The sequence below is a fragment of the Callorhinus ursinus genome, unplaced genomic scaffold (genome assembly GCF_003265705.2).
Source record: "Callorhinus ursinus isolate GAN/ISIS: 27379988/994484 unplaced genomic scaffold, GSC_fseal_2.0 scaffold21, whole genome shotgun sequence".
Taxonomy (NCBI): Eukaryota; Metazoa; Chordata; class Mammalia; order Carnivora; family Otariidae; genus Callorhinus; species Callorhinus ursinus.
The window spans coordinates 4,862,312-4,874,413 of record NW_027397083.1 but is presented as its reverse complement, the minus strand read 5'-3'; the positions used below and the strand labels follow the sequence as shown (position 1 = coordinate 4,874,413).

The window sequence follows — 12,102 nt, the reverse complement described above, 5'->3', positions numbered from 1 at the left end:
ATTTTCTTTTCCCTTTTGTCAAGTTGCAATGTTCCAAAAGATAGGATTTAAAAGGTGAACACAGCTGTCCAATGAGACACGACTGAGAAAGAGCCAATACACTAATCTGTACCAAGCAGGATTCTCTTTTACTACTTATTCCTAAGCGCTCTGGGACATTTTCTTTTTTCACAGTAACTAGCGTTGCACATACAATCCTCCAAGAAGGTCAAAAAGCAGGGCAGAGGAAGTCAATGGCTCTAACTCCTCTTGTGCCTCTAACCTGATCTACATTCTCCTTTAAGGCTAAAGGTCTCACGAGCTTAGCCAGAAAAGGAGCTAGCAGAATCAAGTGACTTATACTGTTAGGCCCCATCCTATCTCTACTACCAGAGCAAGATTTTCCAAGAAGATGCAATGGACATCAGGGAAACCAGAACCAGATGCATGGGTCCCAGACACTCCAGATCCAGCCACAACATCTACAGGACTGAAGGAAGAGACGTAAGGAGAAAAGTAAGGGATGTAGGAGAAGACAAGAAAGCACCTGCTTACCTCCTGAGTGAATCTTCCTCAGAGCTCTCCTCAGGCATATCCTGATGTAAGGCTTCCTGTGATACAGTTCCAGATCTGCTAGACTGGGTGTAAATTCTTTCCCAGTGGCCCGTCTCCTGGTTGAAGGCCACCCCCACAGTCCTCTCCTCCTGCGGACTAGCAGAGCTGCTCAACTCCAGCCTGCTGGAGCTGGGCGTTTGGCCCTCAGTCCGCTCAAGGGGTGGCAGCTGGCTGCCACTCGATGGCATGCCCTCGAAGGTGCTGGGGACCTGCCAGGAGGAGCTGGCCTCGCTAGAGGAGTAGTTGGGTGTGGTTCTTTCCCAGCGCAGGGTGTCGTTGTTGAAGGTCAGGAGGTTGTGGCAAGCGCGACAGCGGTTCAGGTGGCCACGGGACAGGTTGGAGTTGTTCTCACTACTGTGTGGGGTGGGCTGGTGGGAGGGGCCTGGCCTCTCGGACTCAATGTTGTTATTGAGCATTTCCTGGGCCTGTTGGGTCTGCGGGGCTTCTCCACTCAGGCTGTGGTCCAGCTCCTGAAGCCGGTCATATTCCAGAAAGAAGCGTCTCAGGTCACACTGAAGCTCATGGCGAATGCTGCCTGAGTTGTTTTGGCTGGAGCCACTTCCTCCATCTGACTCAGCGGCCAACCCTGAAGCTGGAAAACCCCTCCCTTCTGTGGCTGAAGTGTACACAGACGCTTGAGAGCCACCTTCCTGCTGTCTCAGCACAGACAGCAAACTCACCGAAGAGGCACTGGTCCTGGGCGGAGGCATGGATTCTGCCTCAGAGCGGGAGTTCAGACTGAGCACTGTCCGGGTCCACTCGGACCCTGTTAGCCCAGGAGCTATCTCTCGGTGATACCTAGAAGGGTGGCTGGACAAAGGGCCTCCCAAAGAGCGCCGGGTGGGACCCAGACTGAGGTTGCGGAGCGTGTTGCCGGCAGTGCTACTCTGGACCGTACTGAAGGCAGATGGCCGGTTCAGGAGGCCCTGGTCCTGCTGCGCTGACGAGGCCTGCTCCGGGGGATGGAAGGGCTCGGTCTGTACAAAAGAAAAGGAAGGGGTAGTAGCCCTGGCAGAAGCAGGGGGGACACTGTCCTGGTGTGGCAAGAGGGAAGGAACTCGAGTGCCAGAGCAGCGGCTGCAAAGGCACAGGATCCCAAGGTGCTGGCAGCACTCAGCTGTGGGGTAACTGACCCGCTGTCGGAGCCGGATGTAAGCGGAAGTCCTGGGGCGCTCCGTGGAGGGCTGAGGGGGAGGCGGTGGGGGTGAGGGGGTAGCAGAATCTTGCACTGTGCTTTGCTCTCCCACCTGGATGCCAGAGGAGCGGGAGGACAGCATGTGCAGGAAATTGTGGAGGAGAGGCGTCCGGCGAACTGGCTGTGATTGCAGCAGGGCACGCTGACGGTAGTGGGATAACTCTGTTCCGTCTATTGGGATCTCTGGTTCATCATCGCCCTGCAATGTGGAGCGAGGTGGGGCAGGGGGAGAGTGAGTCAGTTAGGTAGAACCTCCAGGTAAATCAAGGAAAACTAACTACTGACAACCAGCCAAGGAAAACAATCTTCATTGAGAGACAACAACCCTACCCTGAAGCACTGAGGACTAACTGGCTTCAACTTCAGGATCATCCTATGGAATTAAATTATTCACTTCCAATTAGTGACATTTCTGAATGGGTACAGGGGACAAGCCAATTCTTTTACAAAGTGCATCTCTCTGACACGGAGGCAGTGAGGGAAGCAAAAATGTCAACCACCAGAGGCACAAAAATGACAAGCTATCCAACATAGCCTGGTTACTTCGAATAAAGTGATCACTTGGGGGTTTCAGAATGGACTCCCCCGTCAAGACTATGGCTAGCACTTTAAATATGCAGTCCAAAGCTAGTTTTCAATCTCGACTGAAAAAGAAACACTTGGGCATTACAAATTACAAGTCCAAAATAATCAGAATTGGAATGCTAGTTTAGAAAACCACTCCCAGTTTAGATGGAGTTGGAACTGCTGACTAACTTACCTGCTGATTAGAGGGGTTAACAATGGCTGTGAGTAAGTAGTGTCCAAGAGGATCAAATCTCACCAGACTGAAAACACAAAAGAGAAAGACAGACACACAGAGATGTTAACTGAGAAGAGGAAGCCTGTGTTCAAATGTATAGCAATCACTACTGATAACTGTGGGATTACCCAGGTATCCACTTCATGCTAGAAACTTTCAAAACTTTCGAAGACATCAAAATAATAGGGCTCAATACTTCTTGGTACCTCCTCACACTTGCCAGAATAAGGGAATATGTATCACAAAAATAATTTCAAAGAGCATCTAGGCTTCAGTACCAAGAAGCAGCTGCATCAAACACACGCTTGTTCATAGCAAAGAGCCTATCATAACAGTAAAGCATAGCACACTCCCATACCCTGCCACAGGGTTAGTTAGTTCTTCCTTCATGAAGCAGCTACACTGGCAAGAAGCAGGAGTTCTGGTGACAATGAACAGTCTCAGCATCAAGTGACATAGCTGAGACTAGAAAACTTTCTTATATCCAACCTCAATACCAAGAGGACTAAAGAAAACCAGTGCATCAACTTTAATTCAGGCAATGTGTGTTTTGATCTCGAGGGCTAAATATCAATTAGCAGATTTGATACGCCTGACATCTCCATTTTCCAGTTTGATAAACACAAATAACTGATGTTAGCAACTTCCCACCAAGTTAACCTCCACCTGAACAGGTTTCCCAAAAAAGGGCCTTACCCCAAACCCAGATAGTTTTGAACCTAAAAGACATTCTAACAACCCTGGTCTACAGAGACCAGAAGATGAGACCCAATCAGAAACAGCTAAAATGAGGGCGCCTGGGTGGCTCAGTCGGTTAAGCGACTGCTTTCGGCTCAGGGCATGATCCTAGAGTCCCGGGATCGAGTCTGCATCGGGCTCCCTGCTCAGCAAGGAGCCTGCTTCTCCCTCTAACCCTCCCACCTCTCATGTACTCTCTCTCTTTCTCTCATTCTCACTCTCTCAAAATAAATAAATAAATCTTTAAAAAAAAAAAGAAACAGCTAAAATGAACTACTGATTGGCCAGCAGCTTAAAAAGTCAGAGTGGGGCACCCGGGTGGCTCAGTCAGTTGGGCATTTGCCTTCGGCATAGGTCATGATCCCAGGGTCCTGGGATTGAGCCCCGCACGGGGCTCCCTGCTCAGCAGGAGCCTGCTTCTCCCACTCCTCCCCACTCATGCTCTCTTCTCACTATCTCTGTCTCTCTCTCAAATAAATCAATAAAATCTTAAAAAAAAAAAAAGTCAGAAGAGCTGTACAGATAACCACCTGCTCTGAGCAGGTACAGCAAACTGCTTCCTGAGGTGACAGCAAGCGTAAATGTTCTCTGCCATGTTAGTCCTATGCCAGACATTGCTGGTGGGCAGAGCACTCACCGGACCCGTTCCATCTCGCTAGCTGTCTTCACCACAGCAAAGGGCTCCCGCCGACTCCAATCCCAGAAGTGGATCTCGTTGGCAGTGGCAATCAACAGGAGCTGAGCCGTAGGGTGGAAAGCCAGAGAAGCAATGGCATTGTTGCTGTCTGTGAACCAGCTTTCACTGCCACCCTATAAATGAACCAATCCCAAATATTCTCAGGTTACAAACTGGCAGCAGACTGGGATGTCAATTTCAAGAAAGGACCATTTAAGGTAAAATGACTACTTATAGGGCCTACTTTAAATATGTCCACTGTAAAATGTAGAAAATCAGTGATCTGGCAGTGTCACCAATTTATCAGAAAATTATTACTGTCAGCTCAGTTTGCCAAGGCATCTACAATCCAAAGCAATGAGCATCCACATAGTTCCTGCTTCTGAAGCCTGTGAAAACGCATGCTTGGTGCATGACATGGTGCACAACAACCCACTAGCAAGTCATCAGGACAAGAAGCATACTGCTTTGGCAATCATGATCAGAATACAGTACAATCCTTGCTCTAAAAAAAAAGCATCTATCCTGAACATATTTTAGAACCTCCTATACTATGTCACAATGGGCAGATGGAAGAATAGTTAAATAGGGTGTTCATCTTAGAATGGAGGAATAGGGACTAGACTTCCCCTTATTTAAGTGGGCAACGACTACCACTTACTCAGAGATAGTCCTAAGAACCTGGCTAGTCTCTCCTCCAGTTAAGAACTCAATGGTAAACAACTCTCTGCATTTAGAATACCAAAGAAATGGAAATACTTACATGCAAATCCCAAATCCTGACCTCCCCATCTAGGCAGCCAGAAGCAATAAGGCCTGAGATGGTGGGATGAAAAGTGACACACCACGGAGTACGGCGGTGTCCAATCAAAGAATGAACACACTTGCCAGTCTTCACCTCCGTAATATAGATATTATGGTTCACGTGGGTGGAGGCCAACAGAGTCCTAGGGAAGCAAAGAGTAGGAAATGAATGTGAAGCATAGAGGAGGGTAACAAACTTTATCAGTTCTGGATAATCAGCTTTCGAATATTCCCCACCCCAGTGTTGAAAAACTACACCTTAGGCATCACAAACAACAGAAGTATTCTGATCTTTAAAAGCTTTGGCTTCTCTACACTGTCCCCAAATGACACAGATCCCCTTCAGAGACTATTTTCTCCCAGCTGGAAAAATAATCATGCCATCAGTGGCCTATATCACACCGGCAAAGGATAGTAATTGAGAAACTTCCCAAGTTTGGATGCTCAAGGTCCATTGTTTCCTTTGCTTATCCCCATTATTTCTATGGTTAGCACTGCTCATCTACTTTCTTTCCCCTTCTGGCAAAGCTCTGTTCATGCAAAGCTTCAAAGAACCCTTAGGGATGTTACCAAGCTCGGGCCAATATACAGAAAGCAAAGCTGTACCAAGTCTTAAGTTATAGATAAGCACCAGGTACCTGTCTGGGCTGAAGGCCAGTAAGAAGGTAGAGCGTGGACTATCCGGCAGTTCTACTCTCTGAAAAACAAACCAAAAAAAGTTAAGATACATTATTTATAAACTATGGCTCACTCTATCTCAAAAGCACACAAGCCACTGTAGATTAGTATTCAGTATAAGCTAAAAAACTGGAGACAATGATCAAGCCACAAGTTGAGAGAAAGAAATCCAAAATACCTTTAAGAAAAATGTCTAGCTCTAAAGGGAAAAAGATATTTCTAGCCCATAAATTCTTCCAAATTTATTTTTAAAACTCCGTTAAGTTAGATATATCAATTCCCTCACACAAAATAAATTATACCCCACTGTACATCATTAGCCCATTCTAAAACCCCATTCTATGGTCACCCCTACAAATCCAATGTCAAAAATATCTGTTTTTCCTACCTTGCCCTCCCATTTCATCCACCGAGTTTTATCTTCCACTAGCTCCTGCAGAAGCCGTTGTGCTCCAAAGGCCCGAGTGCCCCGTTCTCGCCCCCAGAGTATCCGGACAGCATTCTTCTCTGGAACCACCTTCATGGCGCTCAGCAGCCACTGTCACACCAGGCACAGGAAGAGAAGGAGCGAGCAATAGCTCCACAAGCTGAAGCAGCTAAAATGAAGCCATTCAGGTCCTTGTAAGTTGTCTTCATGGAAATCTAAAAGATGGACATTAAAGTCAAAGAACATCTGTTCCGCAATCAGAGAAGCTTGCCACTGCAAATACGATTCTAGCTCAAATAGCTAAGTATTTTTTCATATTTAATGACATGCTCTCAGAAGGACCCTCCTCCCAAAACTTTTCTTCCAAAAATATTTCATGTTTTTTTCCAAGTTTTTTTTTTAAGTTCTAGTTAGTTAACATATACGGTAACAAAAATATTTCATCATTAAATTCTTCTCATATCCTCAGTAGCTCAGCCTTATATCTAAAGAATAGATCATTCTCTAAAGCAGTTACTCTTATTATTTTATCAGGCAGGAAGAACTTTTGTTACTAATAAAATTCTAAAAACCTGTCAAAAACAAAACACAACACAGCACCTGCCCTCCCTTCTGCACCACACTGCCTCCCTAGCCACCAGCCCCCCTCCTTATCACTTGGCAGCCTCCAAGCCAAAGAACAGGTAACCAATTTTAAAAGGTTATTATTTGAGTTCTAGCTCTCTCTTTTTTTTTTTAGGGCGGAGAGAGAGAGAATCTTAAACAGACTGCATGCCTAGCACGGAGCCCAACACGGGGCTCGAACTCACAACCCTGAGATCATGACCTGCGCCGAAACCAAGAGTCGATGCTTAACCTACTGAGCCACCCAGGCGCCCCAAAGTCTGGTTCTTATGCAATAGCTTCAACTCTATCTCCTACCTAAAAGCATGTACATAAGGACTACTTTGGGGGTAGCTTTCTCACTCTCTTTTTCTCTTCTCCACTAAAGTTCCAGACTAGCAGAGAGAGAGAGAGAGGATGAAAGAGAAGAAAAAAATTTAATTCCTTTTTCTCATCCACCACAAGCCATAAGGGCATAAAACTATCACAAAATAAAAATTCAACTAAAATGTCAACCAGCAGCAAAATATACACACATGCAACAATTAACGAATTGTGGTTCCTCTATACAATGGAATATGCAACCCAATAAAATGGCATTTCAGAAAAATACATGTAAAATGTTATTCACTATAGCACTGTTTCAACTGTTATGAAAAATTTCAAATGTGCAGAAAAGTTGAAAAAACGGTACAATAAACACACTATTCATGACTTAGACTCAAGAATTGTTAATATTTTGTCACATTTGCTTTATCTGGCTCTATGAACACACTACATTTGTGTTGTTTTTTTACTTTTTTCTGAACCATTTCATCAGGTTTCAAGATGCTTTAACCCTATATCCCTCATTGTGCATCTGCTAGGAATAAGGACGTTTGACTTCATTACCACAATACCAGTAAGTACACTGATTATCATCTAATATTCAGTCCTCATTCAAATGTCCCCAACTGTCTAAAAAATGTCTTTAATAGTTGGCTTACAAAACAAAACAAGAATCCAACCAAAACTCAAGCAATGAATTTGGATGTCATGTCTCTTTAGTCTCTTTTACCCTAGAATGGCCTCCAAGTTTTGCTTTGGTTGGTTTTATATTCACTTATTTACGACATAAGCCTATTTTTTTTTTTAGAGGGGGAGCAGCAGGGGGAGAGAGAGAATCTTTTTTTTTTAAGATTACATTTATTTATTTGACAGAGAGCACAAGCAGGTAGAGCAGCAGGCAAAGAGAGAAACAGGCTCCCCACTGAGCAGGGAGCCCAATGAGGGGTTCGGTCCCAGGACCGAGGGATCATGACCTTCTGCTGAAGGCAGAAGCCCAATGACTGAGCTACCCAGGCGCCCCAAGAGAGAGAGCATCTTAAGTGGGCTCCACCCTCATCTCAGAGCCCAATGCGCAAGGCTTGATCTCATGACCCTGAGATCATGACCTGAGCCGAAATCAAGAGTCACCCACACGCCCCCAACACAAGCTTTTTTAAAGCCCAGGACACGTGACTTGGACAATGTCTTACACCTTAGTTTTGTCTGTTTGTCTCTTCACAGTGTCATTTAGCTTACCTCTCTATCCCTTACATTTCCTATAAACAGAAGGTTAGGTCTAAAACACTGATTAGATTTAGGTTGAGTAGTTTCTGGCAAGAATGTCTCACAGGTGATGCTATGTATGTACCTCACGATGCAGCACAGCAGGTGGCACATATTGTCAGGCTGTCCCACTTACATGGTAAATTATGTGATCATTTGGCAAAATATGACTACTTGGTTGAGTTTGTAATTGAAAGAGCTCTCTATAAAGGTATAATCCCCCCTTTACAATTAGCAATCTGTGGCTAATATTTGGCATCAAGTGAATATCCTGCTCCTTCTCAACTTTTTGCTTAATAGTTTAGCAGTCACTGATGATTCCTTCTTGAATTATTTCATTTAGGGGCTGAAAAAATGTTGATTTTTCCAATTCCATCATTACTTCTACATTTATTAGCTGGCATTCCTTCGGAAAGAACTTTGCCTTAAAAACTGAAGCAGAGTAAGTGGGTTTTTTCTCCCTTTAATTACTACTTTTGTCTTATTGTTTGTAATAGTACAAACTCAGGACAACCCAAGTGTCTATGTAAAAAGGGCACCAGATGACTAATCTATGGTAAGGAAGATTCTCTGGGTACTGACAACAAGAGGTCTCCAAGATAAAATATTGTGAAGAGAGGGGAAAAGCAAAGAACAGAGCACTACGTATAGTAATGCTACCTTTTGAGTAAGAGAAGAAATTAAATGGTCACTCATTAGGGACTGAAGGGACAAGACAAACGGAGACAAAGATGGAAGCAAGACTTCTCAAATATTTTCATTTTGTGTCATTTTTTTTTGAAATGTATTACCTATTTGAAGTTTATTTTAAAAACATTTAGTGATGTGAAAAAAATACCTGTTAAGTGAAAAAAGCAGAATACAAAATTACATACACAGTGTGATCCCAATTTTGTAAAAAAAATATATATGTATGTATATATATAATGTATATCTTGGAAAATAATGATACAAAAGAAATATAAATACTAACCATGGTTGTCTTTAGCTGGTAGGACTATAAGTGATTTAATAATTAGAAAAGGCAGTGTTCTTTTCACTTTTTAAATTTAAAAAGTAATAAATACCGTAAAAAGTGAAACCATGGGCTCTTTACATTTCACAGTGGCTGCAATCTGAAAAGTACACAACTAGATGTATCCAAATACAGACAGAAGGAAAAATATTTATAGCCTGTGCTGAAAGGAGTTTTCTCCCTGTCATATTAAAATGTAGAAAGTCAGAAAGATTTTACAGAAAGACACAACTCCAAGTTCCTAGACACATACAGCAAAGTTCCCTAAGGAGTGACAAAGGAACAAAGCCTAGTCTGTATCCTCATGGTAGAGCTCTCATCCCTCATTAGGGCACGGAATAAGTATGTACACACTGAAAATGTCAACGTGCTGTAGGCCAACCTTCTGAAGCAACTAAGGACAAAATAACTGGGAGGAAATAATCTACTTGGTGACCCTGACAATTCATGGTTTAGCACCAAAAGTCTGGAAGTGAAACTGCCACACAGCTGAATAATTACTAACCAGGAAGGTGCTAGAAACACAGTTCCCATTAGTTCACTTTAAGCCTTTATGGAGTCTAATTTGTTTTCTGAGCTCATAATTCTTTTACCTAATACAGAGAGGTTCAGAAGAAATGAGTTTTGAGGGTCACTACTTGTCTTAAGAGTGTGACATAAAAGTACTTTCACAGAACTACATTTAAACCATTTATAATCTTTTAACATGCGGTGGAAAACAGCAGTCCAATTCATACAAAAAAAAAAAAAAAAATGACCTGACCTGTGTAACTCAAGAGGAAGGAAATATAGGTCACAAACATTGTAAGATTCAGAAAACTGTGATACAACCGAAAAAGTTCCTAAAGGAATTGGAAGAGGAAAGAGCTGCTACAAGTATCAGTTATCCAAAAAAACTAAAAACCTGAAGCTCAGGCTTGCCAAAGAGCTTGTCTATCAATTTCCAAGGACCTAAACACACTAAAAGTTCAAATGAGAAAGTTGGACTGATGCCAGGAAGTCAAAGGGCCTAAAACAATCGCACAGTTTCTCCTCTGTCTGAAGAAAAATATTTGCTCTGTTTCTTTCAAAGGATAAGGGACTTAGACTCACAGCTACCTGAGAAGAGATTTTACTTTGTTCTCTATAAGGAACAAAAGGAGCTAAATCAGACTGAAGTCAGACAGGCCTGTTGCTGAGGAGGAAGTGCCAGTCAAGTGTGTTTTTCATTCCTCTTTTTAAAAAGGAGGAAGAAACAAGTTTCCCAATCTGTCCCTTAAAGCAGACTGAGACAAAGGGTGCCAAGAATAGTCTTTGTGATGCCATTACACAGTCCCCAGAATCAATTCTTGGTCACCAAGGGCCTTATGCAAGGAGAACCGGAAGGACACAACTGAGATGTGTATATAAAACAAATAACATTTTCCACATGCCCCACCCCCCATAACATGACTGATCACTGTGAAAAGATGGGAAGATAAACCACCTTTTAAAGACTTTCTCTTCTTAATCCTAGGACATAATTGTATTTAACAACTAATAATAAAAATCACCTAGAGAGTATGCCACAACCCAGTGGGAACTAAAAGTTGGATTTACAGGTTCTCCTAGCAATTTGATCATCTAATGCCAGGAACTTTTTACTCCACCTTCTCCCTAGGGGACTTCAGGAAAGTTACTTAACCTCTTTGAGACTTAGTTTCCTTCTCTGTAAAACAGGAATGGCAATATCTACTTATCAGGTTGCTGTGAAGCTCCAATAGGAAAAGAGTGATAGAGTGTCAACACCGTTGCTCTTACTGTTGTCATTAGTACTGAATCCTCTTTGGGGTTCACCATGGTCTCCTTCACCAAACAATACAGCCAACTAAAACCCCAGAGATACACGATGCTAACAATTCCCAAGAGTAGCAGATTTTTCTAAGAAACATTTCAAAGGCTATTACCATCAACAAAGTAAAAAGTACTCAGGAAAATAAAGTCTATCTCTGCGGCAAAAATAATTAAATGAGGGGCACCTGGGTGGTTCAGTCAGTTAAGTATCCGACTCTTGATTTCAGCTCAGGTCATGATCTCATGGGTTGTGAGATCGAGCCCTGCATCGGGCTCTGCGCTGGCTGTGGAGCCTGCTTAAAATTCTCTCTTTCTCTACTCTCTCTCCCTCCCTTTCTCTCTCTCTCTCTCTCCTTCTCTAAATAATAATAATAATAAAATGAGATCTGAGCTATCTCTCCATAAGTAAAGTGAATTAAAAAGTAGAACCAACAGGGACACCTGGGTAGCTCAGTCGATTAGGCATCTGCCTTCAGCTCCGGTCATGATCCCAGGGTCCTGGGACTGAGTCCCACATTAGGCTCCTTGCTCGGTGAGGAGCCTGCTTCTCCCTCTGCCTGCCACTCTTCCTGCTTGTTTTCTTTCTCTCTCTGACAAATAAATAAAACCTTAAAACACACACACACACACACACACACACACACAGAACAACTCAGAATTGTATCTGCAACCTGGCTAATAATTCAGATCCTAAATCCTCCCTTCCAATAGCATTCCAGGGGTGTGAATCAGAAAACTATTAGATCTGTAAGGGACTGCTAAAATGGAGTACAATCACCTCATTTCTTTGAGTAACTGCATCTCTCTCCACTGCACTAACCATGTAGGAAGTCTAAGAGTCAGATCAATTATGTAATACCAACATATATTCCATAACACAGAAGATTCATCCCAAGGTTAATTCTTTTTTTTTTTTTTAAAGATTTTATCCACTGGGGCGCCCGGGTGGCTCAGTTGGTTAAGCGACTGCCTTCGGCTCGGGTCATGATCCTGGAGTCCTGGGATCGAGTCCCACATCGGGCTCTCTGCTCAGCAGGGAGTCTGCTTCTCCCTCTGACCCTCTTCCCTCTCGTGCTCTCTATCTCTCATTCTCTCTCTCAAATAAATAAATAAAATCTTTAAAAAAAAAAAAATAAAGATTTTATCCACTTATCTGACAGACACAGCG

At 43.2% G+C, this 12,102-nt stretch overlaps 1 protein-coding gene across 11 annotated transcripts in view; it reads right to left on the bottom strand.

Moving 5' to 3' along the window:
- Positions 1–12,102, bottom strand: part of AMBRA1 (autophagy and beclin 1 regulator 1) — a 171,334-nt gene that overhangs the window by 135,833 nt on the left and 23,399 nt on the right. For 6 of the 11 annotated variants that reach the window (XM_073904678.1, XM_025879198.2, XM_025879196.2 and 3 more), the window contains 6 exons: positions 5,876–6,129; positions 5,448–5,506; positions 4,769–4,952; positions 3,967–4,139; positions 2,550–2,616; positions 535–1,988 (listed from right to left, as the gene is read on the bottom strand). In XM_073904678.1, the coding sequence (XP_073760779.1) occupies positions 535–1,988; positions 2,550–2,616; positions 3,967–4,139; positions 4,769–4,952; positions 5,448–5,506; positions 5,876–6,010 (2,072 nt within the window). In that variant the 5' untranslated portion in view covers positions 6,011–6,129. The remainder of the gene's footprint in view (positions 1–534; positions 1,989–2,549; positions 2,617–3,966; positions 4,140–4,768; positions 4,953–5,447; positions 5,507–5,875; positions 6,130–12,102) is intronic. The other 5 variants (XM_025879204.2, XM_073904680.1, XM_073904679.1 and 2 more) reach the window with 2 other exon arrangements.